At 47.3% G+C, this 27,664-nt stretch overlaps 1 protein-coding gene and 1 long non-coding RNA gene across 2 annotated transcripts; both read right to left on the reverse strand.

Moving 5' to 3' along the window:
- Positions 1 to 1,929: 1,929 nt before the first annotated feature.
- LOC121008569 lies at positions 1,930 to 5,500 on the reverse strand. The gene is made up of 3 exons (XR_005780599.1): positions 5,358 to 5,500; positions 4,319 to 4,320; positions 1,930 to 1,941 (listed from the first exon to the last, which is right to left on the reverse strand). It is a non-coding gene; the product is annotated as an uncharacterized LOC121008569 (long non-coding RNA).
- Positions 5,501 to 5,915: 415 nt separating this feature from the next.
- LOC121007964 (RING finger protein 112-like) lies at positions 5,916 to 25,691 on the reverse strand. Its single transcript, XM_040440233.1, has 12 exons — positions 25,623 to 25,691; positions 25,049 to 25,186; positions 24,467 to 24,571; positions 23,395 to 23,445; positions 23,114 to 23,170; positions 20,588 to 20,671; positions 17,989 to 18,112; positions 17,535 to 17,665; positions 15,950 to 16,003; positions 15,143 to 15,217; positions 6,055 to 6,336; positions 5,916 to 5,948 (listed from the first exon to the last, which is right to left on the reverse strand). Exons 1-12 carry the CDS (start codon positions 25,689 to 25,691, stop codon positions 5,916 to 5,918), a joined length of 1,203 nt encoding a protein of 400 aa, XP_040296167.1.
- Positions 25,692 to 27,664: the final 1,973 nt, after the last annotated feature.

Below are 27,664 nucleotides of genomic sequence, written 5' to 3' on the forward strand. Positions count from 1 at the left end.
GCTATAACGCATGATTTCCAGGTATGCACTTTGGAAAAGGATATACCTGTTTTTGCTATCGATTCCGCTCCACTTTCTCAAAGATCGTTAAAGGGCATAGTTCACAATATCCGTTTGACTGTGGGTGATGCTCATGTTGAGGATATGTCATGTTTCGTCTTAAGTGGATTACCTACTCCTCTAGTGTTGGGGCTACCCTGGTTCACTAAACATAACCCCACCATTGATTGGCAAGCAAGGCAAATAAATAGTTGGAGTGACTTTTGCAGAGGAAATTGCCTCACGGCGTCTCTTTCAGAGATTTCTACCAAGACTGTACTATCTTTTCTCTCTGAATTTTCGGATGTGTTTTCCGAGAGTGGTGTCCAGGAGTTGCCCCCGCACCGGGAGTACGACTGCCCTATTAATCTCATCCCAGGCGCCAAACTGCCAAAATCACGTTTATACAATCTCTCCCAACCTGAAAGAGTCGCTATGCGTTCTTATATCTCTGAGAGCCTGAGAAAGGGACACATCCGACCCTCGAATTCACCTGTTGCCGCTGGTTTTTTTTTGTTGTTAAGAAATAAGATGGTTCTCTGATTGTTGGGGCTAAGGTTTTTTCTAAGTTGGATTTAAGAGGGGCATACAACCTAGTCAGGGTCAGGGAAGTGGACGAATGGAAGACGGCCTTCAATACCCCTGAGGGTCATTTTGAGAATTTGGTTATGCCCTTTGGTTTGATGAATGCTCCGGCCGTCTTCCAACATTTTGTGAACAGCATTTTTCATCATTTAATAGGGAAATTTGTACTGGTGTATCTGGATGACATTTCGATTTTTTCTCCTGATTTCAAAACTCATCGAGACCACCTACTTGTCTTGCTGATTCTGCGGGATAATAAATTGTTAAACTGGAGAAATGTGTGTTTGCGGCTCCGGAGATTCAATTTCTTGGTTTTCTTCTCTCCGCTTCTGGTTTTCGCATGGACCCTGAGAAGGTCCGCTCTGTGCTTGATTGGGAGCTTCCTGAGAATCAGAAGGCGCTGATGCGGTTTTTGGGTTTTGCCAATTATTACAGAAAGTCCATTTTAAATTATTCCTCTGTTGTTAAGCCACTCACTAATATGACTAAGAAGGGGTAGATTTTTCTTCGTGGTCGGTAGATGCGCTTAAAGCCTTTTCTAGTATCAAAGAGAGTTTTGCTTCCGCTCCCATTTTGGTACAACCTGATGTCTCTCTACCTTTTATTGTTGAGGTGGACGCTTCTGAGGTGGGTGTGGGTGCGGTCTTATCTCAGGGTCCCTCTCCTGCCAAATGGCGACCGTGTGCCTTTTTCTCAAGGAAACTCTCCTCTGCAGAGAGAAATTACGATGTGGGAGATAGGGAGTTGTTGGCCATCAAATTAGCTTTTGAGGAATGGCGCCATTGGTTAGAGGGAGCCAGGCACCCTATTACCGTGTTTACAGATCATAAGAATCTGGCCTACTTGGAATTGGCCAAGCGTCTGAACCCGAGACAGGCCAGATGGTCTTTGTTCTTTTCTAGGTTTAATTTTGTTGTTACGTTCCGCCCTGGGGTTAAAAATGTGAAGGCAGATACCCTGTCACGTTGTTTTCCGGGAGGGGGGAACTTTGAAGACCCGGGTCCCATTTTGGCTGAAGGGGTGGTCGTCTCTGCTCTTTATCCTGATTCGGAGGCAGAGGTTCAGGCAGCCCAGGCAGAGGCTCCTGATCTTTGTTCCCCTGGAAGGTTGTTTGTGCCTCTCGCTTTACGACCCAAGATTTTTAAGGAGCACCACGATACTGTCCTTGCTGGGCACCCGGGGAGCAGAGCCACAGTGGATCTCATTGCTCGGAGATTCTGGTGGCCGGCTCTTCGTAAGACGGTTGAGGGTTTTGTGGCAGTCTGCGAGACCTGCGCTCGTGCCAAGGTTCCTCATTCACGGCCATCGGGTTCTCTCCTCCCGTTACCCATTCCTTCCCGTCCTTGGATCTGTCCATGGACTTCATTAGTGACCTGCCTCGTTCCTCGGAGAAGACTGTGATTCTGGTAGTAGTGGACTGTTTTAGCAAAATGGCGCATTTCATTCCCTTTTCTGGGTTACCCAATGCTAAGACGCTGGCGCAAGCGTTTGTTGATCACATTGTTAAATTGCATGGCATTCCTTCAGACATCGTTTCTAATAGGGGCACGCAATTTGTTTCCAGATTCTGGAAGGCCTTCTGTTCTCGCTTGGGGGTTCGGTTGTCGTTCTCTTCTGCTTTTCACCCGCAGTCGAATGGTCAGACCGAATGCGTCAATCAGAATCTGGAGACATATCTGCGCTCTTTTGTGGCGGAGAATCAGGAGGATTGGTGTTCTTTTTTGTCCCTTGCTGAGTTTGCTTTAAATAACCGTCGCCAGGAGTCCTCTGATAAGTCACAATTTTTTGGTGCATATGGGTTTAATCCGCAGATTGGGACATTCTCTGGAGAGGGGTCTTCTGGTTTACTTGATGAGGAGAGATTTTCCTCGTCTTTGTCATTTATTTGGCAAAAGATTCAGGGTAATCTGAAGAGAATGAGTGAGAGATATAAGTGTGTGGCGGATAAGAGACGTGTGCCTGGTCTGGACCCGAATGTGGGGGATCTGGTGTGGTTGTCTACAAAGAATATCAAACTGAAGGTTCCCTCCTGAAAGTTGGGTCCTAGGTTTATTGGGCCTAACAAGATCTTGTCCGTCATCAATCCTGTTGCCTTCCGTCTTGATCTTCCTCAGACTTGGAAGATCGATAATGTTTTTCACAGGTCTCTATTAAAACCTTATGTCCAACCCACTGTACCCTCCTCTTTGCCTCCTCCTCCTCCGATTGTTGTTGATGGTAATCTTGAATTTCAGGTCTCTAGGATTGTGGATTCTCGTATTATCCGCGGTTCTCTCCAGTACCTCGTTCATTGGGAGGGTTATGGTCCTGAGGAGAGGATGTGGGTCCAAGTGGCGGACATTAAGGCCACTCGTCTCATCAGGGCTTTCCATAGGTCCCATCCTGAGAAGGTGGGCTCTGAGTGTCTGGAGTCCACCCGTAGAGGGAGGGGTACTGTCACCGCCAGCTCTGTGAGAAGATCTGGCAGACGTTCTTCTCTACCTGTTGTATGATGTTCTTTGTTTTCACTTTCTCATCTCCTTTCCTTCTCCCAGCTGTCTATTCTCCCAGGATCTATGTGCCAGCCTCTCTATGACTGCTGTACGCCTGCCCAGGCTCTTCTACAAATTGTGAGTACCAAGAGCAACCCTCGGTCTGCTAACTGATCATCTAAGGTGATCATTAAAGCCTACTAGGCCAACAATGGGCCCACGCTGCAGAATCATTGTTTTCTGGGTCACTTAACTGTCACTGAACTACCTTTAGCACGACCATAGGCTTTGAAAAACCGCCATCGCCTGCAATCTCCCAAACGTGCGCACGAGCACAGTCATCACTACACCAAGATTGACGCATAGAGGAATAAAATTTATGTCATGAGTGTGTCAAATATTGACAACTCTTTGCGGTTGTTTCTGGTGCGTTAAAAGGGGAGTTTGGTCTGTCACTGTGAAGCGGGCGTAACCCTTACACTACCTGATCGATACAACATCATACCTGATCGTATACACACACTGGATGTTTTAAAGCACGTTTGTCACCGCCAGCTCTGTAAGAAGATCTGGCAGACGTTCTTCTCTACCTGTTGTATGATGTTCTTTGTTTTGGTTTCACTTTCTCATCTCCTTTCCTTCTCCCAGCTGTCATCTATTTGCACTGATTGTCTCCCTTTATATTCTCTCCCATACTGCCTCACTTTGCGGTTTATACTTCTTCCTGGATTGTGTTCACTGCTGGAGGCTGCTTCTCCTGATTCCTCAGATAAGTCTGTTTCCTTTATTTGTGTTTTCTTGCTGGTTTGATTGTAGGTGACTCTGACTCCATCCGTATTAAGTGCAGGGAGCCGGTGGTCGTGTCCCCTCACTATTATAGGGTTTTCAGGTGTCACATAGTATAAGGTACGAGGGCATGCAATCGTCTACCATAAAGATCTTTGCATGGGCATAGCAGTCAGGGAGAACTCTAGGGGTTTTATAGGGCTCATCCATATGCTCCTTAGTTTGGGATCAAGCCAGTCGGCTGTTTATTTATAAGTTCCAGCTTTCTGCAACACCATCCGTGACAACGTTATTCCAAACAATTTAGGAATGTTAGGTGATTTATGCCCTTTATGGATTAAAACCCGACTCTACGTCAACTACGTAATTTTCCATGGGAGTTTTGCCATGGATTCCCCTCCGGCATGCCACAGTCCAGGTGTTAGTCCCCTTGAAACAACTTTTCCATCACTATTGTGGCCAGAAAGAGTCCCTGTGGGTTTTAAAATTCGTCTGCCTATTGAAGTCTATGGCTGTTCGCCCGTTCGCGAACATTTGCGTAAATTCGCGTTCGCCATTCGCGAACGGAAAATTTTATGTTCGTGACATCTCTAGTGGTGACTGCATAATCTGTATGTAGTGAGCTCCCTCTAGTAGTCACTGTATAATCTGTATGTATTGAGCTCCCTCTAGTGGTGACTGTATAATCTGTATGTAGTGAGCTCCCCCTAGTGGTGGCTGTATAATCTGTATGTACTGAGCTTCCTCTAGTGGTGACTGTATAATCTGTATGTAGTGATCTCCCTCTAGTGGTGGCTGTATAATCTGTATGTAGTGAGCTCCCTCTAGTGGTGGCTGTATAATCTGTATGTAGTGAGCTCCCTCTAGTGGTGGCTGTATAATCTGAATGTAGTGAGCTCCCTTTAGTGGTGGCTGTATAATCTGTATGTAGTGAGCTCCCTCTAGTGGTGGCTGTATAATCTGTATGTACTGAGCTTCCTCTAGTGGTGACTGTATAATCTGTATGTAGTGATCTCCCTCTAGTGGTGGCTGTATAATCTGTATGTACTGAGCTCCCTCTAGTGGAGGTTGCAGAGGGATTGGAGCACTGTATTAGATGTTTTATATAGACATATTGTGGAATTTTTCAGCACAGAAAACCATAATGGAATTTGCTGCAGAACCACAAACAAGAAGTAAATGACATCAATTAGAAGGTTACAGAAGAAGAGAATTACACATAATTACACCTCTGCCCATTCCTTTCCCAGTTGTACAGTCACACTCTTTACGGTTGTGCCTCTGACCCACTACCTTCACTAATGTACGCGGCTGACATGTTGGTTCATTATTACATCATTTCTTGAAAACGTTCACAGTTTGTTATTTTAATATATAAATTAATTTTTATTTTCAGAAAATATAGTAAAATCTCATTACAGATATTCATTGAGGCATCGCAGATCTCGTGACTCGACAAATTGCACAGTGAAAAACCGCTAGGGTTTGTAATGGAATGGAATAGATTATGGGAGTCCAACCTCTGGGCACCCCACAGACCCTGAGAATGAGGTCAAACCCCCCTTCCCCCTTCCTTCCTATCAATGGTGGAGGGGTGACAACATGTGTATAGTAACTCTGCATTAACCTCAATGGAAGTCGTGTGGTTATGTGATGCGCGCTCCGCTGTCCCGGACAGTGTTCCATTTCTCCTCGTGGTCGTCTTATATAAATCCACATATAAAAATCTGTAGAGCGCTCCCTACATGGAAAAACCACCACCAGAGCATTGTATCTCGGGGAATCAGAAAGGATTGGGCCCCTTGTAAGACAAATGAAGGGGCCACAAGTGTCTATAAAATCTGTAGTAGATTACATTTGTCTACAGTGTTGACCCAGAGTCTCAGTGGGCCATGTCTCCTCTGCCTGGTGTCATCGGCTACAATGTTGGCTTTGGCACCAGCTCTTGGGTGTCTTCTGATGTTGCTGCATCATCATTGCCTGTATCCTCAGTTTTCTGACTTTTGTTCTCCTCGCTATGTCCTATAAAATTTCCTACAACAGCTCCGATTCCAGTTCCGATGGCCCCTAGTGGGACCGACCCTCCAACTGCACCCGTGACCATGGCGGCAGTTGTGCTGCCTAGTACAGCCACTGCTTCCGTAGCCAGGACTGTTCCCAATACAACTGGTACCGCAATGCTTCCAGCCACACCGAGGACCACACCACCCACGGCACACCCGATCCCCACCGCACACTTTGTGAAGAGCTTGGAGTATTCATCAGAGAATTTTTTCACTTCTTGGTCCAGAACCACCTTCATCTCCTCCTTGAAGTCCGCCTTCACTGCTACGTTGGTGCCTTTCAGACTCTGCTCATAGTCATCCAGAAGACGAGACGCCTCCGCATTGACCTTCTCACTTATCTTAGAGGTCCCGACCTCCAAGATCTTTAATGTTGAAGAATTGATTGGAGCCTAAGGAGGACACACAGAGGTCAGAGTTCATTGTTTGGGATTAGTGCGTTACATACAGAGCGTGACAGAGAGAGGGTCATCACCAACCAAAGAGTTTCCAATCTGTGCAGGAATGATGACATCATGAGTCCACTCCTATCTGATGGCATCATGAGTCCACTCCTATCTGGAGACATCATGAGTCCACTCCTATCTGATGGCATCAGGAGTGTAGTGTACGGGAGCTGTAATACCCGTCACTACCAAAGTGTCACTTGGTGTGCTGTCGTCCCTCCTAATTATGGGAAGTTGCTATATGTCAGTTTTATAAGATGTCATGTAATGTATGTATTTTCCTGTTACTGAAACTTGCATGCAGAGGCCTGCTAGGGGTGTCATTCCAGCTCTTAGTCCTTAGAGGGAGCTAGGGAGCCCTAGTTTATATAAGGCTCAGTCAAGGAAGGGAAAGGCAGTGTAATCTGATCTAGTGTGGAGTGCAGAAGCTTCTAGAACCTGAGGAAGCTGAAAGAGGGACAGAGGCCAAGTGCAGAGAAGCAAGAGGTACTCAGAATAACAGAGGAGGTACTTTATAAAGCTACAGCCAAGGATATAAAGCCAGAACTAGGTTAATGGGCCTTGGAGATGATTTGCTATATTCCAGGATCAGACAGAAATAGAGTGCAAGCTCCTGTACTGCAAGTCCTGTGTTTAACACTCTGTAATAACCTTGCTAAATCTGAATTGCCTGCATCGACCGTATTACAAAATCGACTGTATGCCAAGGAACTGCGATTCTAATATTGTCTCTGCATGAAAACTACTAAAGTTGGAGTTCTGTTTTAATACCACGTCTTCCTCAATTTATTCCTGCATCCGCAAACGGCGTGCCACCGTTTACTTGGCACTGGCGTCACGAACTATTTCTGTCATCACCTGCCTATGCAGAGAGTCAGCCGTACCAGGTTAGTGTCCATTGCACTACATCACCCAGAAACACCTACTACACACAACTTGAGTACGCTGCACCTCTCTTTTGGCGTCACGAACAGGATACGCACGCTTTCTAGTGCAAGAAGCGTGAACTTTGTGCCTTATACCGTTGCCCTGTAACCAAAGTGACAATATTCCTGTTTAATTCAAGTGGACTTTGTGGACTGAAAATTATACCCAAAGTGTACCAAAAACTTCCAAAAAGCGCTGTGCAGTGTTGCGCTACACAGAGGAAGAAAATCGCCGCATTGGAGTGTGGTTTTGTGGACTTTTTACAATCCTGCTTGCTGTCAGTGAATGGACAGCGTTTCGCTAAAGATGGCCACCGGCTGCCTGGAGTAAAGTTTCCCGCGCCGCTGAGGACCTTCGTGGGCGGATCCCTGCAAAGACACAGAGAGTCCCGCCCCTCTTCATCATCGCACCGCCGCGGCCCTGCTTCTCCTGCGTCACCGCGGTCTCAGGACGTCCGGAATCTCGCGAGACTTGACCTGCGCAAGCCCGGCGATACCGGTAAGCACTTGTAACCAGAGGGAAGGGGAGTGTACCGGCCCCTTTAGTCGCCAACGGCCACCTCTAAATAGACTACCATGTCAGAACCGGGAGTGCCTGAGCAGCCGGCCCCAGGAGAGCTTGCGGCTCCTGATCATCCGGCGGCCCCCAGCATGATGCCCTTTACCTTGCCTTACTATTTCGGGGCCCCATGGTTCCCCCGCTACAGGGGAGAGACCCATACCCTACGGGACTTTGAAGAAAAGTTGCTGGCACTATTCCGATTATACCCTATAAATGCCGACCAGCAAATGGAAATCATGCTGGCGCAACTGGAGGGGGCGGCCCGCAGGGAAGTGTTATCATGGCCTGCTACTGAGCGGAGTACTCTAGAACAGATCTTCACCCGCCTCAGAACCACTTTTGAAACTAGGACTGCCTCAGAGATAAAGATGCACTTCTTTGGCAAGAGACAGAAGTCCGGTGAGTCCCTCCGTGACTATGCCCTATCACTTCAGGAGGCTTTAGGGGCTGTAATTCAGATAGATCCCAAAGAGGCTGATAACCGGGACCAGACCCTAAGGGAACAATTTATAACCGGGGTGTCTAGTGAGCAAATAAGGACTCAATTAAAGATGCTGTCCGCCCAGCACCCTAACAGTGCCTTTCTGGACTTTAAAGAACTGGCTATAAAAATTCTGGGGTCCGCAGTATCTCCTGAGTTGAGCACCCTATCTGAGTCATCAGCCTGCAGGCCGAAACCGCTTGTCCCTAACCAAGCTCAGGCCGGCCAAGCTGTTCAAGTGTCAGCTACTGATACTATTGCCATGCTGACAGAGCAAGTAAATCACCTCACTAAAAGTCTAGAAAAAGTGTGCAGAAAAATAGAGGAATGGGAAAAACCCATAATGACGGAAGAAGAATTCCTGTCACCTCCTAGGCCGTTCCCACCTCCTTACCAAGAGACTCACCCCAGGGATCCTGGGAGGCGTAATAAAGACCGTAAGCGGCCCGTATGTACATATTGCAAAAAGCAGGGACACACAGAATCCACGTGCTGGCAGTTAAACGGGCAACCCCTGAGGCTGAGGACCACCCCTCGGGAGGTAGAACACTAGGTCCAAAGGATCCAAATTGGATGCCACGGTATGTAGGATCCCATCCTAAAATCAATATAGAGATCAACGGGGTCCCCTTTGAAGCCCTATTAGACACTGGGTCTCAAGTCACTACTATTCAGCTGCCTGCATTTGAAAAGTTCTGGGACACCAACCAGTTAACCCAGCCGCCTGAATCCTGGGTGGAGATTATCGCCAGCAATGGCAAACCAGTAAAGATTCACGGATACTGGGAACCCACCCTGCAGGTGGGAGAAGTAACCCTGCCTCAACAGGGAGTGATCGTAGTACAGGCCGGTGACAGAGGAGGACATCCTGTCATTCTAGGCACCAATGTCTTCAAAAACTGTTATTCAGAAATACTTGCTGTATTACATCAGACTTTGCCCACTGCTTCCTCTGCATCCAGGAGGGTGATTCAAAAGACTATTACTGTGTTAAGTGCCCAGCAGAGGTTTGCTAATGGGAAAGGAGAAATTTGTACTGCCAGGATCCGTGATATTAAGCCTGTGACTTTGCCTCCTAATTCTCAAACTCTTTTGTGGTGTCGTGCTGTCCTGGGAGTCGAAGGCCGAGATTATCCAGCCCTGGTGGAACCAATCCAGATGGAGGATTATCCTTATGTGAGAGCTGCCAAGTGCCTGGTGAACGTCTCCCAAGGTAAAGTACCTGTCCGTCTGATTAACCTGAGTAATCATCCTGTTGCGCTTACTAAGCATTGCCCTGTTGCCCAGCTGTCCCAGGTGTCCTTCCAAGACATCATTCGTCTTCCAGTGACAGAAAAGCCGCCAGCTGCAGACAGCGGATGTTCGCCGGTGACCCAGCCACAAGTGCCCTGGTGGGAAGAGCTCCATGTCGGGGACGAGAATACCCCCCAACGGCAACAAGAAGGGATTATACAGCTTGTCAAAGAGCACCACCAGGCCTTCAGTAAGCATGCCACTGATTATGGAGAGGTGAGTGCCATACAACACACTATACCTACTGGCTCTCATCCTCCTATCAAGGAGAGGTACAGACCTTTACCGCCTACTTCATATCAGACTGTAAAGGAAATGATCCAAGAGATGAAAGACTCTAATGTAATCCGGGACAGCCGTAGTCCGTGGGCTGCACCCCTGGTCCTTGTAAAGAAGAAGGACGGGGGTATCCGTTTCTGTGTGGATTATAGGAAAATTAATCAAATAACCCACAAAGATGCATACCCACTGCCCCGCATTGAGGAGTCCCTAACTGCTCTGGGCTCCTCTGCCTATTTCTCCACCTTAGACTTGACCAGCGGCTACTGGCAAGTGCCCATGGCCCCTGCAGATAGGGAAAAGACTGCTTTCACTACTCCCATGGGCCTGTTTGAATTCAATTGTATGCCGTTCGGGCTATGTAATGCCCCAGGAACTTTCCAGAGACTAATGGAACGGTGTTTGGGTCACAAAAACTTCGAAACAGTGCTGCTGTATCTAGATGATGTCATTGTGTACTCCAAAACATACGAAGACCATCTGAAACATTTGGCAGAGGTATTTGAAATCCTGATCAAATATGGGTTGAAGGTAAAGCCATCCAAGTGTCACCTACTCAAACCTGCAGTAAGATACCTGGGGCATGTGGTAAGCGGAGAAGGCGTGCAACCTGACCCTGATAAGTTAGCAGCTGTCCGTAATTGGCCAGTTCCTACTACCGTCAAGGAAGTGAGGGGTTTCCTTGGTTTTGCAGGCTACTATAGACGTTTCATCCCCCATTTTGCTCAAATAGCTGATCCTATCCAGGAGCTTCTGAGGGGGCAACCCAAGAAAAGTCCTAGAGCTCCTGTACCCATTGAGTGGAATGAGGAAAGAGAGATAGCGTTCCAATTGCTAAAAAAGAAGCTGACAGAGCCTCCTGTGTTAGGTTATCCAGATTATAGCAAGCCTTTCCATCTTTATACCGATGCTAGCAAGCGAGGCCTGGGAGCTGTGTTAGCCCAAATCCAAGAGGGAAAAGAGAGAGTGATAGCATATGCAAGCCGCTCCCTGAAAGGAGCTGAGAAAAATGACCAGAATTATAGTTCCTTCAAACTAGAGTTCCTGGCATTAGTGTGGGCGGTGACAGAAAAATTCAAGGATTATCTAGCCGCTACCCCGTTCATTGCATTCACTGACAACAACCCTCTGGCGCATCTAAATACAGCTAAATTGGGGGCCTTGGAGCAGAGATGGGCCTCTCGCCTTGCCAACTATAATTTCTCTGTAAAATATCGTGCTGGACGTACTAATGATAATGCTGATGCTTTATCCAGGCTTCCCACAGAGACAGCTCCTGATGATGTGCGAGATGCTTGGGAAGATGTAGAGATGCCGGCTTTCTATAACAAATTTGCTCAACAGGACCAGGCTCGAGCTACTAATAACAGAGCTGCAGTTCCTTCATCCTCCAATAGGCCTGAACCTAAAGAAGAAAGGTGGGTGAAACTACAGTCTGAAAGTAGAGTGCTGGGTGAGCTGTTGGACTTCATTACTAGTGGCAGAGCCCCTGAGAGGATTCGGCGTAAGAGTGCAGATCCTGAGCTCATCAAACTGTGGAGACAGCGCCATCAACTCTTCATACAAAAAGGCCTATTGCTACGGAGAAGCCTAGACCCAGTGTCCAACGAAAGAGTGCACCAGATTCTCATACCCCGACGAGATGCAGGTATGGTGTTGGAGATGTACCACAATCAATCCGGTCACTTTGGGGTCCAAAAGACTGAGGCTACTATCCGCCAGCGGTTTTACTGGGTGGGCATGAGAGAAGACATGGAGAAGTGGTGTCGAGAGTGTGTAGCCTGTGCCTTGAAACGAAGTGAGCACCATGATCAGAGGGCACCACTGAGACCCATTGTAAGTACCCGTCCTCTTGAACTTGTCGCCATCGACCATGTAAAACTGGAGCCTAGTCGCTCAGGGTATGCTTATGCCATGACTATTATTGACCATTTCACAAAGTTTGTTGTAGCAGTGCCTGTGAGAGACCAGACAGCCAAGACTACAGCCGAAATGTTCTGGAAGCACTTCCTCCTGCCCTATGGATGTCCAGAAAAGATCCTCACCGACCAAGGACCTGCTTTTGAGTCGCATCTGTTCCATGAACTGTGCCGCTTACACAACTGTAAGACGATCCGGACAACGGCCTACCATCCTCAAGGTAACGGATTATGTGAAAAAATGAATCAGACCTTGATAGAGATGCTGAGAGCCGTGCCTCCTGACAACAGAGGAGATTGGCCCAGTCTGTTGCCACAGCTCATGTTCACATACAATCATACCATACATTGTTCCACCGGGTATACCCCTTTTTACTTGATGTTTGGGCGCCAAGGGACATTGCCTGCTGATCATTCATTGGACATACACGTACCTGATTGCATTAACCCATTACCTAACACCGACTGGGTTGCTGAGCACCAAAGGCGATTGGATGCAGCCAAGGCCATTGTTCAGGAACGTATGGACTTTGCTAGAGACCGACAGCAGAGAGACTATGATCAGGCAGCCCATGCAGAACCCTTGACCATAGGGGCCGTGGTATGGTTAAAGAATAACCGTCGTACCAGTAAATTGGACAGTAAATGGGAGCGAAGTCCTTATGTTGTCACTGCAATCCCAAATGTTGGAACTCACACTTATGAGATCACCCGGGAAGACAAGGGATCCCAAATTGTACACCGAAACCGGTTGAAGCTCTGCCTGACACCAGAACCTAGTGCCGAGAGTTCTGGATCTGAATATCCTGTGTCAGAGTCAGCAATACAGCCCGAGGATCCTATGCAGGCTGTTAGTAATCTGAGGTATGACGCTGATCCCATGCATTGGCTTCTGACACCTTGGTTGAACTTGCTGGTGCCTGCTCCAGCACCTACCGTAGCTTCACCTCCAGAAGAGCCGGTTCAAGATGCCCCGGATCCAGTTCCCCCTCTCGTGGATATTGTTGTTCCAGTTGTTCCAGTTGTTCCTGACCAGGGTCTCGCTGATGGAGACCCTCCTGTTGCTCCTGTCTCTTCTACTTCGTTGCTCAGGGAAGAGGAGACCCCCGTACTGAGAAGGTCCACCCGGATGACCAGGGGACGCCCGCCAGTCCGTTTAGGAGACTTTGACTATTCTGGTGGTGTCTCCTCCCAAACCGTTGCTACTGGGAATACCTTGTTGGACATTTGTGCGCAAGAATGGACTCCCCCACGTGAGCCCTTGCCTGTGATACACCCACAGGAAACTCCTGGGTAGTTTCGTTGTTATATTGTTTTATTCATTCTACTGTTCTATCATGGACTTATTCATTGTCATGGACTATCCTGGTTCTAATGTTACGCTGTGCCAGGTCAGCGCCCCCGTTCCATTCACTATCCTGAGAGAAGAGAACGACGCCCCTTGTCACTGCCCTGCACCTTTGCCAATTGGACCTGATATGAATGAAAATGCAGATGAATTGCATATATGTATGCCTGCATGTCTCTTTTTCTATTTCAGGTAGAGCTTCCAGTTGGGCGACCCATGATGGAGTACGAGGGCGTACTCAGCTTAAAGCAGTGGGGTATGTAGTGTACGGGGACTGTAATACCCGTCACTACCAAAGGTCACTTGGTGTGCTGTCGTCCCTCCTTAATTATGGGGAAGTTGGTGTATGTCAGTTTTATAAGATGTCATTTAATGTAATGCATGTATTTCCCTGTTACTGTGAAACTTGCATGTACAGGCCTGCTAGGGGTGTCATTCCAGCTCTTAGTCCTTAGAGGGAGCTAGGGAGCCCTAGTTTATATAAGGCTCAGTCAAGGAAGGGAAAGGCAGTGTAATCTGATCTAGTGTGGAGTGCAGAAGCTTCTAGAACCTGAGGAAGCTGAAAGAGGGACAGAGGCCAAGTGCAGAGAAGCAAGAGGTACTCAGAATAACAGAGGAGGTACTTTATAAAGCTACAGCCAAGGATATAAAGCCAGAACTAGGTTAATGGGCCTTGGAGATGATTTGCTATATTCCAGGATCAGACAGAAATAGAGTGCAAGCTCCTGTACTGCAAGTCCTGTGTTTAACACTCTGTAATAACCTTGCTAAATCTGAATTGCCTGCATCGACCGTATTACAAAATCGACTGTATGCCAAGGAACTGCGATTCTAATATTGTCTCTGCATGAAAACTACTAAAGTTGGAGTTCTGTTTTAATACCACGTCTTCCTCAATTTATTCCTGCATCCGCAAACGGCGTGCCACCGTTTACTTGGCACTGGCGTCACGAACTATTTCTGTCATCACCTGCCTATGCAGAGAGTCAGCCGTACCAGGTTAGTGTCCATTGCACTACATCACCCAGAAACACCTACTACACACAACTTGAGTACGCTGCAGGAGTCCACTACTATCTGATGGCATCATGAGTCCACTCCTATCTGGAGACATCATGAGTCCACTCCTATCTGATGGCATCATGAGTCCACTCCTATCTGGAGACATCATGAGTTCACTCCTATCTGATGGCATCAGGAGCCCACTCCTATCTGATGGCATCAGGAGTCCACTCCTATCTGATGGCATCATGAGTCCACTCCTATCTGGAGACATCATGAGTCCACTCCTATCTGATGGCATCATGAGTCCACTCCTATCTGGAGACATCATGAGTTCACTCCTATCTGATGGCATCAGGAGTCCACTCCTATCTGATGGCATCAGGAGTCCACTCCTATCTGATGGCATCAGGAGTCCACTCCTATCTGATGGCATCATGAGTCCACTCCTTAATTAGGGTGACATCATGAATGCACTGTGACATCAGACCAGTCACCACGATGAGAACTGTTTATTCATTCCCAGTAATACAGACTTTCTACACAATGGTATTAGTATTCAGTAGTGATGGTAAAAGGGAGGAGCTGTGACAACCAATGCACCAGAAAGAGGCCAGTGGTCATCATTAATAATTTAGGACGTGGTCAACTTTAGGAGCGGCTGCTGCACAGGCCGAACCACGGGAAGCCTCCACTATAGACCAGACGTGTAGAGGAAAAGCTAAAGAGATTGTACTGGATTAAAAAACATGGCGACTTCCAAACAGCGCCAACCCCGTCTGTGGACTGAGCTGCAATACCAGACACAGCCCCTAGACGGCGCTGTTTCTAGAAATAAAATCTGTCATGTTTATCTAATTCTAGACAACCCCCTTTAAGTACTCCCCAATAACCAGCTCAGTGCATGGAGATATGGAATATATTGACCGATATTATTCTTACCACTATTTCCACAAAATCCTTGAATTTCTTTACCGTGGTCTTTATATTTTTTTGGTTTTCAAGCCAATAATACATCTGGAGGAAGAGAACGAGGAGTTAATGTGGGTGATGTCACCCTGTGAATATAGGGCATATGGGGTGAGGTGCTGACATCTAGTGGCCATTGTCAGAACTGCACAAATGAGGATAAAAAGAAATGGCACAAAGAAAAGCTGCCGAAAACTAATAGAACGCTCATAACTTGCTGGACCTCATCTTATTCTTTAGGAGACTTTTTCAGAGACATTTTAAAAAACATCCGAATCCCAACGTCTCATGACAAAGGCACTTTACATCCTCCTACATTTGAATAGTTTGGACTCTGAACCAGTTGGAGCTGTGATCCAGGTGGCCATAGATCAGTGGTGGCGTACCTATTGCACGGGTGCCAGAGGTGGCACTCAAAGCCCTCTTTCTGGGCACCCACACCCTGGAAAAAGTCTATGGTGTGCCAATATGCCTTAGACTTTTCCTGCCATTCATCAGCACAGGGCGCACTATGAACAGCACAGGCAGCGCACTGAATGGACTCAGGCTATTATAGCTACATGATAAAGTACATGGAAGATATACTATATTGGTATTCAGGTTAAATTGCTGTGTTGGCACTTTGTGATAAATAAGTGGGTTTTCAGTTGCAGTTTGGGCACTCGGTCCCTAAAAGGTTCACCATCACTGCCATAGATCATACAGATCAGGGGTGCGGTGACATCATCCTGATCTGGGACGCGCTGCCTCCAGTGGCCATACGTGACATTACACTCTTACCTCTACTGGGGATGCACAGCTGAAGTGTTCTCTCTGCAAAGTGCGGACAAAATCCTGAAATGTAATAAAACACAATTAAAAGAGCGAAGAAACCCTCTACAAACACATCAACCTTCCTGTTACATCTCGGGGCTGAAAACCTCACTGCTGATGGTTTGTTACAATGTGTGAGGCTGACAATCCTCTGTGACAGCAGCACAAATATCGCTCCTGTCTGATAGCTCTTACCTGCACTGATACATTGTAACAGATTCTAGCAGGACATAAATGTCATTGACCTACAAATGTAACTGCGCTACTGTACTAATCTAGAAACCGCACATTGTGAATTACAGCTTGTACAGCAATCTCTGTAGGTAAATGTCACACCTCAATATTAGGATTCATGTCCGACCTTAACCTTCATGATGTTTTTCAGACTATAAAGGTCAAATGTTAAGAAGATAGATCATTAAAGCTATTGGGGTACCGCTGTCACTATTATTTTATGGCGTAGAGATCTCGTCTATCATCTGATATTGGAGTGAAGTGCACATGAGATTCTGGTGGGGGGGGGTTGATCCACCAGTATTTTGGGGTGAATCTATAGGTGTCTCGATTAGCCGGTACGTCCCAGGTCCAGTGGTCCCTGTTTGGTCTGGCTGCAGGTTACCTATTGGATTCGTCCAAAATAAAGGAGTATTCGATTTTGTGAGCAGTTGCTTTAATGAGCAGTCATACATAGGTGCGGAGAGAGACCTCTTCCACCCCTAGGGTCTTCCCTTGCTTCTTTCTTACAACCCTAAGCGGGGGAAGGAGACAGGGGGAGAATGCACACTAAAGTTGCCCACTCACTTCTATCTTGAGGTAGATTCTGTAGGTCTGTTAGTTAGAAAGCTCTATCCCGTGCCAGAGATGAAAGAATGGTTCCCTGCCTGAAATATGATGCGCGTGAGCAAAACCTCCCTACATGTTTAACTGATGCATCTGCTTCATCAGGGGAGGTTTGGTTGTCCACAACCTAAACTCCCCTGATGAAGCCGTAGAGGTCTCTCTCCACACCTATGTATGACTGCTCATTACAGCCAGTGTTCACAAAATCGAGTACTCCTCTGCTACTTGGGAAGAATCTAGTAGGTAGCCTGCAGCCAGACCACACAGAGACCACTAGACCTGGGACGTACCAGGTAATCTAGATACCTATAGATTCCCCCCAAAATACTGTTGGATCAACCCCCCCACCAGAATCTCATGTGCCCCTTGAGCCAACAGGAAATGTGCATTTTGCCATGTAGGGGATTTGGAGTTCTGTACCAGAAAATCAGAGCTCAATTAGGATATATTATACAATGAATCTCTGCTGAATGCTCGACCTCTCATGACCTGGTTTAGACGGGGACATTCAGTATGGATTTTATTCTCAGAACCTTCTTAGCCCGGCACCTATAGATTGCTATAGGGTCTCTGGGGAGGAGAGAGCAGGCGCCTCCAGTATGGATCCCGCAGCTCTTCGGCTTCTCTACCACATTACTACAGGTGTAGATGCCGTTATAATGACCGGTGATGTCCTCCTGTGTGATAGGATTATTAATGTTTTGTGTCCAACCTTCAGCATTCCTCCCAAATGGCCACACGTGATCCTCTCGCTGCGGACGTCAGTTTTACGGTGTAACCAGAGTCCTTCCACGAGGTCTGAGACGTACGTTGTCAGGTGACCCCTGAAGTCGTCATCCATGTCTGTGAATTAAGAGATGTATCATCATCATTGTCATCAAATCGGATAGTGTGGACTATAACCTGCAGGAAGTTATGGTGAGATGAGGAGACTACCAAAGTTGTACACAGGTGAATTTCCTAGTATCATCACCCTCATCATCAAACAATGATTAGTCCTGTCATCCTCTTGTTACTGAGACGCAGCTCGGGCTCCTCGAGCTCCTGTGTAGCTTTTCCTCCTTGCAGCAGCTCCCTCTGTTCTGGGTCGTAGAATCGTTCCATCAGTGGTGGTTCACACCTTTCCTGCTCTGTTCAGTGACCGTCCCGTTAAGCAGCCATCTTACCTGAAAGCCGCCCCTGACTTGATCTCAGGAAAGTTTTCCCCGGATTAGGCAGGAGGAAGCTGCTGACGGACGGACTGCGCAGAGTCTCCAGCACACGGTGGTTTTTCTGACTCTTCTGTAATTTCTACAAAGGAAAGACATAAAACTTTCTATCTGGTAACCCCAGGTTCATACATCGCCCACGATCACCCGTGATTACCCACTGCCTGTGCAAGTTTCCATTATTACAGCCCTGTACTCCTCCCAGTAATCTCCAAGACCAAAGGGTCGGATCAGTTTCACCATCAAAGGCGTTTTCCGGGGGAAGAAATGGGATAAAAAAAACAATTATTTACCTCACTGATCTCCAGCCACTGCCACCATCCCCACTGTGATTCCACCAGCACTAGAGTCACTGCTGTTACTCCACCACTGCTATGGTCCCCACTGTCACTCCACCACCGCTATGGTCCCCATTGTCCACCACCGCTATGGTCCCCACTGTCACTCCACCACCGCTATGGTCCCCATTGTCCACCACTGCTATGGTCCCCACTGTCACTCCACCACCGCTATGGTCCCCACTGTCACTCCACCACCGCTATGGTCCCCACTGTCACTCCACCACTGCTATGGTCCCCACTGTCACTCCACCACCGCTATGGTCCCTATTGTCACTCCACCACCGCTATGGTCCCCATTGTCACTCCACCACCGCTATGGTCCCCACTGTCACTCCACCACCGCTACAGTCCCCACTGTCCCTCCACCACTGCTACCGTCCCCACTGTCACTCCACCACCGCTATGGTCCCCACTGTCACTCCACCACCGCTATGGTCCCCCTGTCACTCCAGCACTGCTACCGTCCCCACTGTCCCTCCACCACTGCTACCATCCCCACTGTCACTCCACCACTGCTATGGTCCCTACTGTCACTCCACCACCTCTACAGTCACTGCTGTTACCCCATTACTGATACCGTACTCGCTGTTACTCCACTGTTGCTAGAGTCATCTCTTTTGCTCCACCACTGCTATGGTCCTCACTGTTACACCACCGCCACCACCGCTAAGGTCCCCACTGTCACTCCACCACTGCTACCGTCCCCACTGTCACTCCACCACCGCTATGGTCCCCACTGTCACTCTACCACCGCTATGGTCCCCACTGTCACTCTACCACCGCTATGGTCCCCCTGTCACTCCAGCACTGCTACCGTCCCCACTGTCCCTCCACCACTGCTACCATCCCCACTGTCACTCCACCACTGCTATGGTCCCTACTGTCACTCCACCACCTCTACAGTCACTGCTGTTACCCCATTACTGATACCGTACTCGCTGTTACTCCACTGTTGCTAGAGTCATCTCTTTTGCTCCACCACTGCTATGGTCCTCACTGTTACACCACCGCCACCACCGCTAAGGTCCCCACTGTCACTCCACCACTGCTACCGTCCCCACTGTCACTCCACCACCGCTATGGTCCCCACTGTCACTCTACCACCGCTATGGTCCCCACTGTCACTCTACCACCGCTATGGTCCCCACTGTCATTCTACCACCGCTATGGTCCCCACTGTCACTCTACCACTGCTTTGGTCCCCACTGTCACTCCACCACCGCTATGGCCCCCCTGTCACTCCACCACTGCTACCATCCCCACTGTCCCTCCACCACTGCTACCATCCCCACTGTCCCTCCACCACTGCTACCATCCCTCCACCACTTCTACCATCTCCACTGTCACTCCACCACCGCTATGGTCCCTACTGTCACTCCACCACTGCTACCGTCCCCACTGTCACTCCACCACCTCTACAGTCACTGCTGTTACCCCATTACTGCTACCATACTCACTGTTACTCCACTGTTGCTAGAGTCACCGCTTTTGCTCCACCACTGCTATGGTCCTCACTTTTACACCACCGCCACTACGGTCCTCACTATTATTCCTTCACCTCTGCTACTGTCCTGTCACTCCACCGCTGCTAGATTCACTGCTGTTACTCCACCACCGCTATGGTCCCCACTGTTACACCACCACCACTGTTACTCCACCACTGCTATGGTCCCTACTGTTACACTACCGCCGATACAGTCATCACTGCTACTCCACCGCCACTATGGTCCCCACTGTTACACTACTGTCGCTACAGTCACTTCTGTTACTCCACCACCACTATGGTCCCCACTGTTACACCACCACCACTACAGTCACTGCTGTTACTCCACCACCGCTATGGTCCCCACTGTTACACTACTGTTGCTACAGTTACTTTTGTTACTCCACCGCTGCTACGGTCCCCGCTGCTCACTCTCCACTTCCAAATCTCTGGCTTGATTTGCCAAAAGTGGCTTGGACTGTCTGCTCAGCCAATGATTGGCACATAATGTAATCACTCCCATCATCCCTGCCCCCAGTAAATCACAATCCATTCTCCAGGCCCTATGGTTGTGTGTAAAGACACAAGAACATATTCCACCATGCAGATGTGGCCCCTGGTCAGAATAAAGCCTAGGGCCCCGATTCTGCTGAGGAAACATGAAAAATCACTGAGTTGTCATGAATTCTGATTGGTTGGCTGGATGTGATGTCTACGGCTGCTCCCATCATACCTTAGTCTCATGCTCTATGTAGGACTTAGCAGCTTCTCGTCCACAGTTCTCGCCCTGCCAGTCACGAACCAGAATATTCAAGTGCTGAAATATAAAACATCAAATTCTAATAACATCTCATGGGAGGATGGACCTAAGGAACGAAATGTGTAAAAGGGACACTTTAAACAGCTGCCTATTTCTAATGTATTTGCAATGTATGGTATTTCCTATTAATCAGGCTGGCAATGTCATTATACCCACTCGCCCCTAGGTGGTGCTGGCGTCACATACTATATATAGCTAGGGTATGCTGATACAGAGAGGAAGTTAGTTCAAGGAGGAGGAAGCAGAGAGAGAGAGAAGAAATTTAATGGAGGAGAGAAACAGGCCTTATCCACCATGTAGCTGCAATCTCTTTCCTCCGGGACCTGATCAAGCCTGGAGAGGACAAACTAAGAGTAGTTACAGCAGCCAAGCACCAGACAGTAAGTCTATGTCTAAATATGAAGCAAGCCTAGTGAAGGTGAAATCTGAACCTAGCCTATGGACTTTCCTAGCACCAGTGCCTGAGAGCAACTCTAAGAGTGTCGGAACACGAATGGATGATTAGTGCACAGAATTATCCTATTTCACTAGAAGCCTTCCGGGATATAGTGAGTCTGAATAATTCCAGAGAGCATCCTGCAAATAATGAAGCAGAGAGTTTGCCTGCCACGAGCATTGCACTCTCACTGAATCCCGACCCATTCATTTCTATGGGGCTGTTCACATGAGCGGTGATTTTCACGCATCACTTGTGCGTTGCGTGAAAATTGCAGCATGCTCTATTTTGTGCGTTTTTCACGTAACGCAGGCCCCATAGAAATGAATGGGGTTGCGTGAAAATCGCAAGCATCAGCAATCAAGTGCGGATGCGGTGCGATTTTCACGCACGGTTGCTAGGAGACGATCGGGATGGAGACCCGATCATTATTATTTTCCCTTATAACATGGTTATAAGGGAAAACAATAGCATTCTGATTACAGAATGCATAGTAAAATAGCGCTGGAGGGGTTAAAAAAATAAATAATAATAATTAACTCACCTTAGTCCACTTGATCGCGCAGCCCGGCTTCTCTTCTGTCTCCTTCTTTGCTGATTGCAGGAACAGGACCTGTGGTGACGTCACTCCGGTCATCACATTGTCCATCACCATGGTAAAAGATCATGTGATGGATCATGTGATGACCGGAGTGACGTCACCACAGGTCCTGTTCCTGCAATCAGCTAAGAAGGAGACAGAAGAGATGCCGGCTGCGCGATCAAGTGGACTAAGGTGAGTTGAATTTTTTTAACTTTTTTTTAACCTCTCCAGTGCTATTGTACTATGCATTCTGTATTCAGAATGCTATTATTTTCCCTTATAACCATGTTATAAGGGAAAATAATACAATCTACAGAACACCGATCCCAAGCCCGAACTTCTGTGAAGAAGTTTGGGTTTGGGTAGCAAACATGCGCGATTTTTCTCACGCGCGTGCAAAACGCATTACAATGTTTTGCACTCGCTCGGAAAAATCGTGCATGTTCCTGCAACGCACCCGCACCTTTTCCCGCAACGCCCGTGTGAAAGAGGCCTTATTGGATAGCGCAAGATAATTAGAAAACAGTATATTTAGTACCAGAGTGCTAGAGTTCGAATAATTACAGAAGTCTTGCCTGTAAAGTGTCAACTCTAAAGAGAACTCCTTAAATGACAACTGCCTAAACCTGATAAAAGTTATTTCTGAGTCATCACTTATATCATACAAATGAACTGTATCTGTACTGACTACCTAAAGACAATTGATTCAGTAAATGTTCAACTGTTTGATTACAACCGAATCCTAATCATTTAAACTACTACACAAAAATTTGCACCTTACGGTGCTGAAGTGACGAACACATGGGCCCAGACGCAAAAGCACCTTAAACAGCCCACTACCATCAAGGACACCTCAACTACCATCCGGCTGGTGTTCCATGCAATGGAGAGTGCCCCGGAGGATTTCGTGCTGTCTTCCCGATCACTGCACGCCGGCCCAGGGAGGCTCTGCTAACCGTGAGTACAATTGAACTACTACCCACATCGGCCCACCGTAGCCTCGCGTGTTGTCCCTGCAGTCTGGTCCGCTGCATTGGAAGAATTGTGGTCAGTGGGTACAGAGACAGGGGAAGAAAACAAAGTATTGCCCCCTGCTCGTGTCTATCACCTCTCCATACACCCCTCACCTATCTACTAGAATTTTGCTTGGTCATCCTGAAGTTCTACTACCCAAGCTGACAATGGCTGTTAATCTCAGCAGGATCCCGAGCAGATGCAGAAGAGACTCAGACGAGAACTTCAGAGATTAAACGATGGGGACATTGAAGCCGTAGGCATGGAGGATCAACTAAGGTTTGTTTCATGAATATCAGCCAAGAAAGACCTATATTTCAGGAAATTGAGCCCCACATATCCCACAATACATTGAGAAGAGGTCAGAAGATGATGTGTGGACAGAATGACACAGAGCAGTAGTCACCTGTAGATATTGTAGAGAAAAAGATTCCCCAGTCAGCTCCGAAACGTGGAGATACATCTAAAAAGACAAACATCATGGTCACTCCAGTCCATCTCATCCAGCAGGTCACACGGAGAGAGGTGCCTTTATTCCAGTGACTGACACATTGTGACAACACAACAAACAACTGTTCTCTGGACATAAACTCCTGATCATGGATCTGATGAAGCTTCACGAACCTGTAGATGACACTCAGGGACTGACACCAACAACATGGATATTTAAAGAGATTTGCGCCGTACCTCGAGGTAATCCAGCTCCGTTGTTTTCAAGCTTTTGGTTATGTTGAAGATCTGAACAAAGATTACATTGGGAGACCTTCACAAAGAGCCCGTAACAGGTGTAAACCCCATCACCCCCCACTACAAGATGTGATTCCAGCCTGTCAACTCCCTGGGGGAGCGAGTGAAATGACATCACCCCCGCCATACTGGAGATACAGGAGAGAGAGGCATCGGTACGTGTGGTGCACTCATGTAACTCCCCCTAGTCATGTAAACGGAACAAAATTTTCAGCTGCAGAAATTTCTCCCAGAAACAAGTCTATCTAAGAGTATGGCCGCACGGTATGGAAGAGATGGAGTCTCTACAGTGGAATAACCAAAGCTAGTTTATACTGCAGTTCTGTGGTGGAACATCTGCTGTACCATTCTATGTGGCAGAATGGGCAGGCCCTATGGAAGTCCACACACTACAGAAGGGTGTATTCTGAATAACTTGTTGTTCATAGTTGGTCGGTTATGGTTGCATTTCTGGATGCCATAAATTGCAAATCATTCTTTGCCCTGGTCACTGGGTGCAGTGGGGCTTCTATTTACGGCAGGGGCGTAGCTATAGGGGGTGCAGAGGTAGCAGTCGCTACCGGGCCCAGGAGCCTGAGGGGGCCCAAAGACCCTTGTGCCACATAAGACGCTGGCATTATAGAAAGTGCATACTGGTCAATTTACACCTCTGGCTGGAGGGAAGGGGTTAGGTTAAGAATTTGGCATGAGGGGGTGCCCTTTCAAATGTTTGCCTCAGGCAGCAGGAAGGATATGTGCTCCCCTTCCCCTTGCCATCAAGCACTGAGGGACGGGGGCCCAAGCTGAACTCTTGCATCAGGGCCCATGAGCTTTTAGCTACGCCCCTGATTGACGGGGTTCTTTTCAGTTGTCAGAAAATGGTCTAAGTTGTATGGTGAGCTTCACCATCTGAGTTAGGTTCTTCCATTATGGTTGATTTACCCCGGACAGCAACCCAAAACCTCCAATCCCCTCCAGATTTCCAAGAATGAGGTGAAAGAGAAGATCTCCACATAGACTGAGAGTCACCTACCAGGTAGGAGCTGAGGAGCATGGACAGGGCAGACAGCTTGTTACAGGTCTCTTGACCGCTCTCAATGTCCAGTGACCCCTCTGTGTCCAGAACAAACACGGCCATCTATGAAGAGAAAAGTTATCATGACTGAGGGCCATATCGGAGATCATGAAAATCCCATAAGTCTGAAAAGAAAAAAGTGGGGGACCAGATTCACCGGAGTCATTAGAATAGTCACAGAGGGTTTGTTACAATGTATTGGTGTAGACCATCCCCTGTGAATGAAGTACAGGAGCAGCACACATCTCCTATCATATACACCAGGCTGATAGCTCTTACTTATGCTGGTAAATGGTAACAAGCCCTTAGTCGTGTGAGCTGGACTAAATCTGAAGAGATTTGAAGCTACATATAGACACAAGAGTCTTCTCATTCAATGAGAGCAAAGATCTTGAATTAAGTCTACACTGACCTGTCCACATTGTGGATGAAGCTCTGTCCGAAGCTCCGATATGTTTGTCCCTGTGCAGCTAACAGATAAAGACATCACCTGCCATTCATGGTGGAGACCAGAGGAGAGAGAAACACTGGGCTCCTTACCTTCTCTCCGTTCCTCTTCAGGATGAATGGGCTACTCCACACCCATATCCCCTTGGTGACACTGTCTGTCCCAGATCTCCAGTCAAACCCTTTGAGGGCCTCATCTTCTTCCCCCAAGCTGACCGGCTGCCCCTTCTCCTGCACACAGAAAGATGAATTTAATGAGATCATGGGTGAATGTGCTGAGAACACGAGGGGAGGAGATCTGTGGAGTTATGAAGGTCATAGACCGTAGATAAATGCTGGATGAACCTGTTGACTGTAGCAGGACCAACTGACCTAATGTGTATGGCGGTGTATTGACTCTCCTCAGATGGAAGAGGTTGGGTAGAAAAAGAATCAGGTTTTTTTGATTTCAACATGCCCAATCATATGTTTTTAAGACAAGTTGCTGCGAGAGGAGTCTGGAGGGGACTAAGGTGTCTTCTGGAAGGGGATGTAGGCATCTGGCACTGGATTTTTCCTCTCTGCCCTTTCAGGACACATGATAAGCTGAGATGATTGTGCATACATATGGAGGGGTCAGGAGAGAAAGCTGTTGACTGAATGAAAGCTTGACGGACATCTATCTTACACAACATTCAGACTCTATTAGCAGTAGATGAGGACCAAGGACGGTTGTGTCATTTTCCCATTTACTCATGATGGAAGAGCAGACCTGAGCTCAGCTTCATCCCAGATCTGGATTCCTTGTGTCTGGCCAGGTGGCTTGGAAGCACATGTCCTCATAAATGGACAACCAGTGGTTGTCAACATCCATCCTTCAAAGTTTTCTGAAGTGGTCCTGGTTCGGTGAGGAGGGGCATGCGCTATACAAAAGATTGATCCGTCTCAAGAACAGAACTTCTGGATGGCAGTGTAAACACACAATTAATGGAAGTAAAATCCAGCTCCACGTCAGAGCAGTTTCGTCAACTAGTTTCAGACCATATAGCAATTTTGGTCCTTCAAGACATGTGAAACTTGCAAAGGATTGTGCCTTATGTGTTCCCTAATAACCTGGCCGTGCAATCAGCAGGTCACATGGCCCAGAGAAAACACACCCGGCACAATCACTGTTAACACTTAAAAAGCCAGACTCAGTGTGATAAAATGGTACAAATAAATACAAAGACATACACAAAAAACTGTGAAACCTAGAAAAAATAAACATATAGGCACATAGCCCTACTAAACAGCAATACAAAAATGAATATATAAAACAAAACACACAATGCAAAAAAAATAAAAAATATATATTGTGATAAGGTGAACAGAAAGGTGTATGGTAAAGTCCTGGAAAGGGTGTATATCTCACCCAGCTTCCTCAACTGGGTGAGGTGAATAAAATCCAGGACAGGTTTTCCCCTAGACTGAGGGATCCCCAGATGAAGGCAGCTGGGATCATCAAGTGGAAATAATGCACAGTCCAGGCTGTGAGTCTGAGGAGGGGAATGCCTGGAGAAAGCCTGGGAAGATGGCTGCGCTGCTGGCTAGAGAAGCCGAGTTCTCTGTGTGACCTGTGTGCAATAGGTGAGCTAGGATCCTTACTGTATTAGCCAGAGCCCAGACGGGCAGGGGTTTATTTCAGTTTGGTTTATGTTTTGTGGTGCTGGACCTTCACCTTACCCAGTGAATTCTAACTGCGGTGCCTGTATTGCCGGAGTGTGATAAATAAAGCAGCATTTGGACTTTAACCCTGTGGTCTGCAAGAGAATCTGTCACCGCCGCCCAACCTGAGAGTGTAACCCCTTACAATTGGTGGAGGATGCGGGCAAGCGTCCCTGCTGAAAAAGGCAACAGTCGGTTGCTAAGGGCAACGGCGTGCCAGGGTGGATTTGATTTAAGTCAAACCGATTTAAATCACGATTTAAATCACTAGTCAGTAAGGCTTGATTTAAATCATAGTTTTTTACATAAAGATTCATATTTGGACAATTTTTCTGTTGTACTTAGGAAGGAGAAAAATAATCATTACCTTAATAATAACAATTTAAATAGGATTTATTCAACTGAAACAATAACATTACAGCATGTTATTTGCTTAAACATCCATGTTTGTTAACTAATTTGGCTAAAGAAAAAATATATATTTTAAGAAACGTAGACAGTCAGCCCAGCCTACACAAGAAAAGCTTAATAATGTCCTCTGTAGCTCACTCGTCATCTTCTTCTTCTTCTTTGTTCATAATCTGGAAAAGAAAAACAAGCTTTCCTGCTTTATCGGGACCCAAACGATTTCTCAATTTAGAATGAACGAGTCCAAAGGAAGAGAATATTCTTTCAACGCCCGCAGAAGAAGCTACTGCTGTTAAAAGTGAAATCATTACTTGAACAGTCTCTAAATCCAAGTGCTTAAAGGGACACTGACAGGCCAAATCAGCATATATAGTTAGATATATGACATTACAGGTCTTATAGAGTCTTTTAAAAGCATATAAGTATCCCCCCTGTCCACCTTATAAATAGCGAAATATAAAGTTTTATAACCTGCTTGTCCGGTCAGCAATCTGCCCAAGGGGCGGCGTTTCATGTGAAAATGTGCCCAGCTAGCCGCTCCCAACTGCCGTTGTTAAGCCCCGCCCAGCTCATCATTATTCACTTCGCTGGGCGGCGGCTAGAACTCTCCCCAGTCCC

Source organism: Bufo bufo, chromosome 7 (genome assembly GCF_905171765.1).
Source record: "Bufo bufo chromosome 7, aBufBuf1.1, whole genome shotgun sequence".
Taxonomy (NCBI): Eukaryota; Metazoa; Chordata; class Amphibia; order Anura; family Bufonidae; genus Bufo; species Bufo bufo.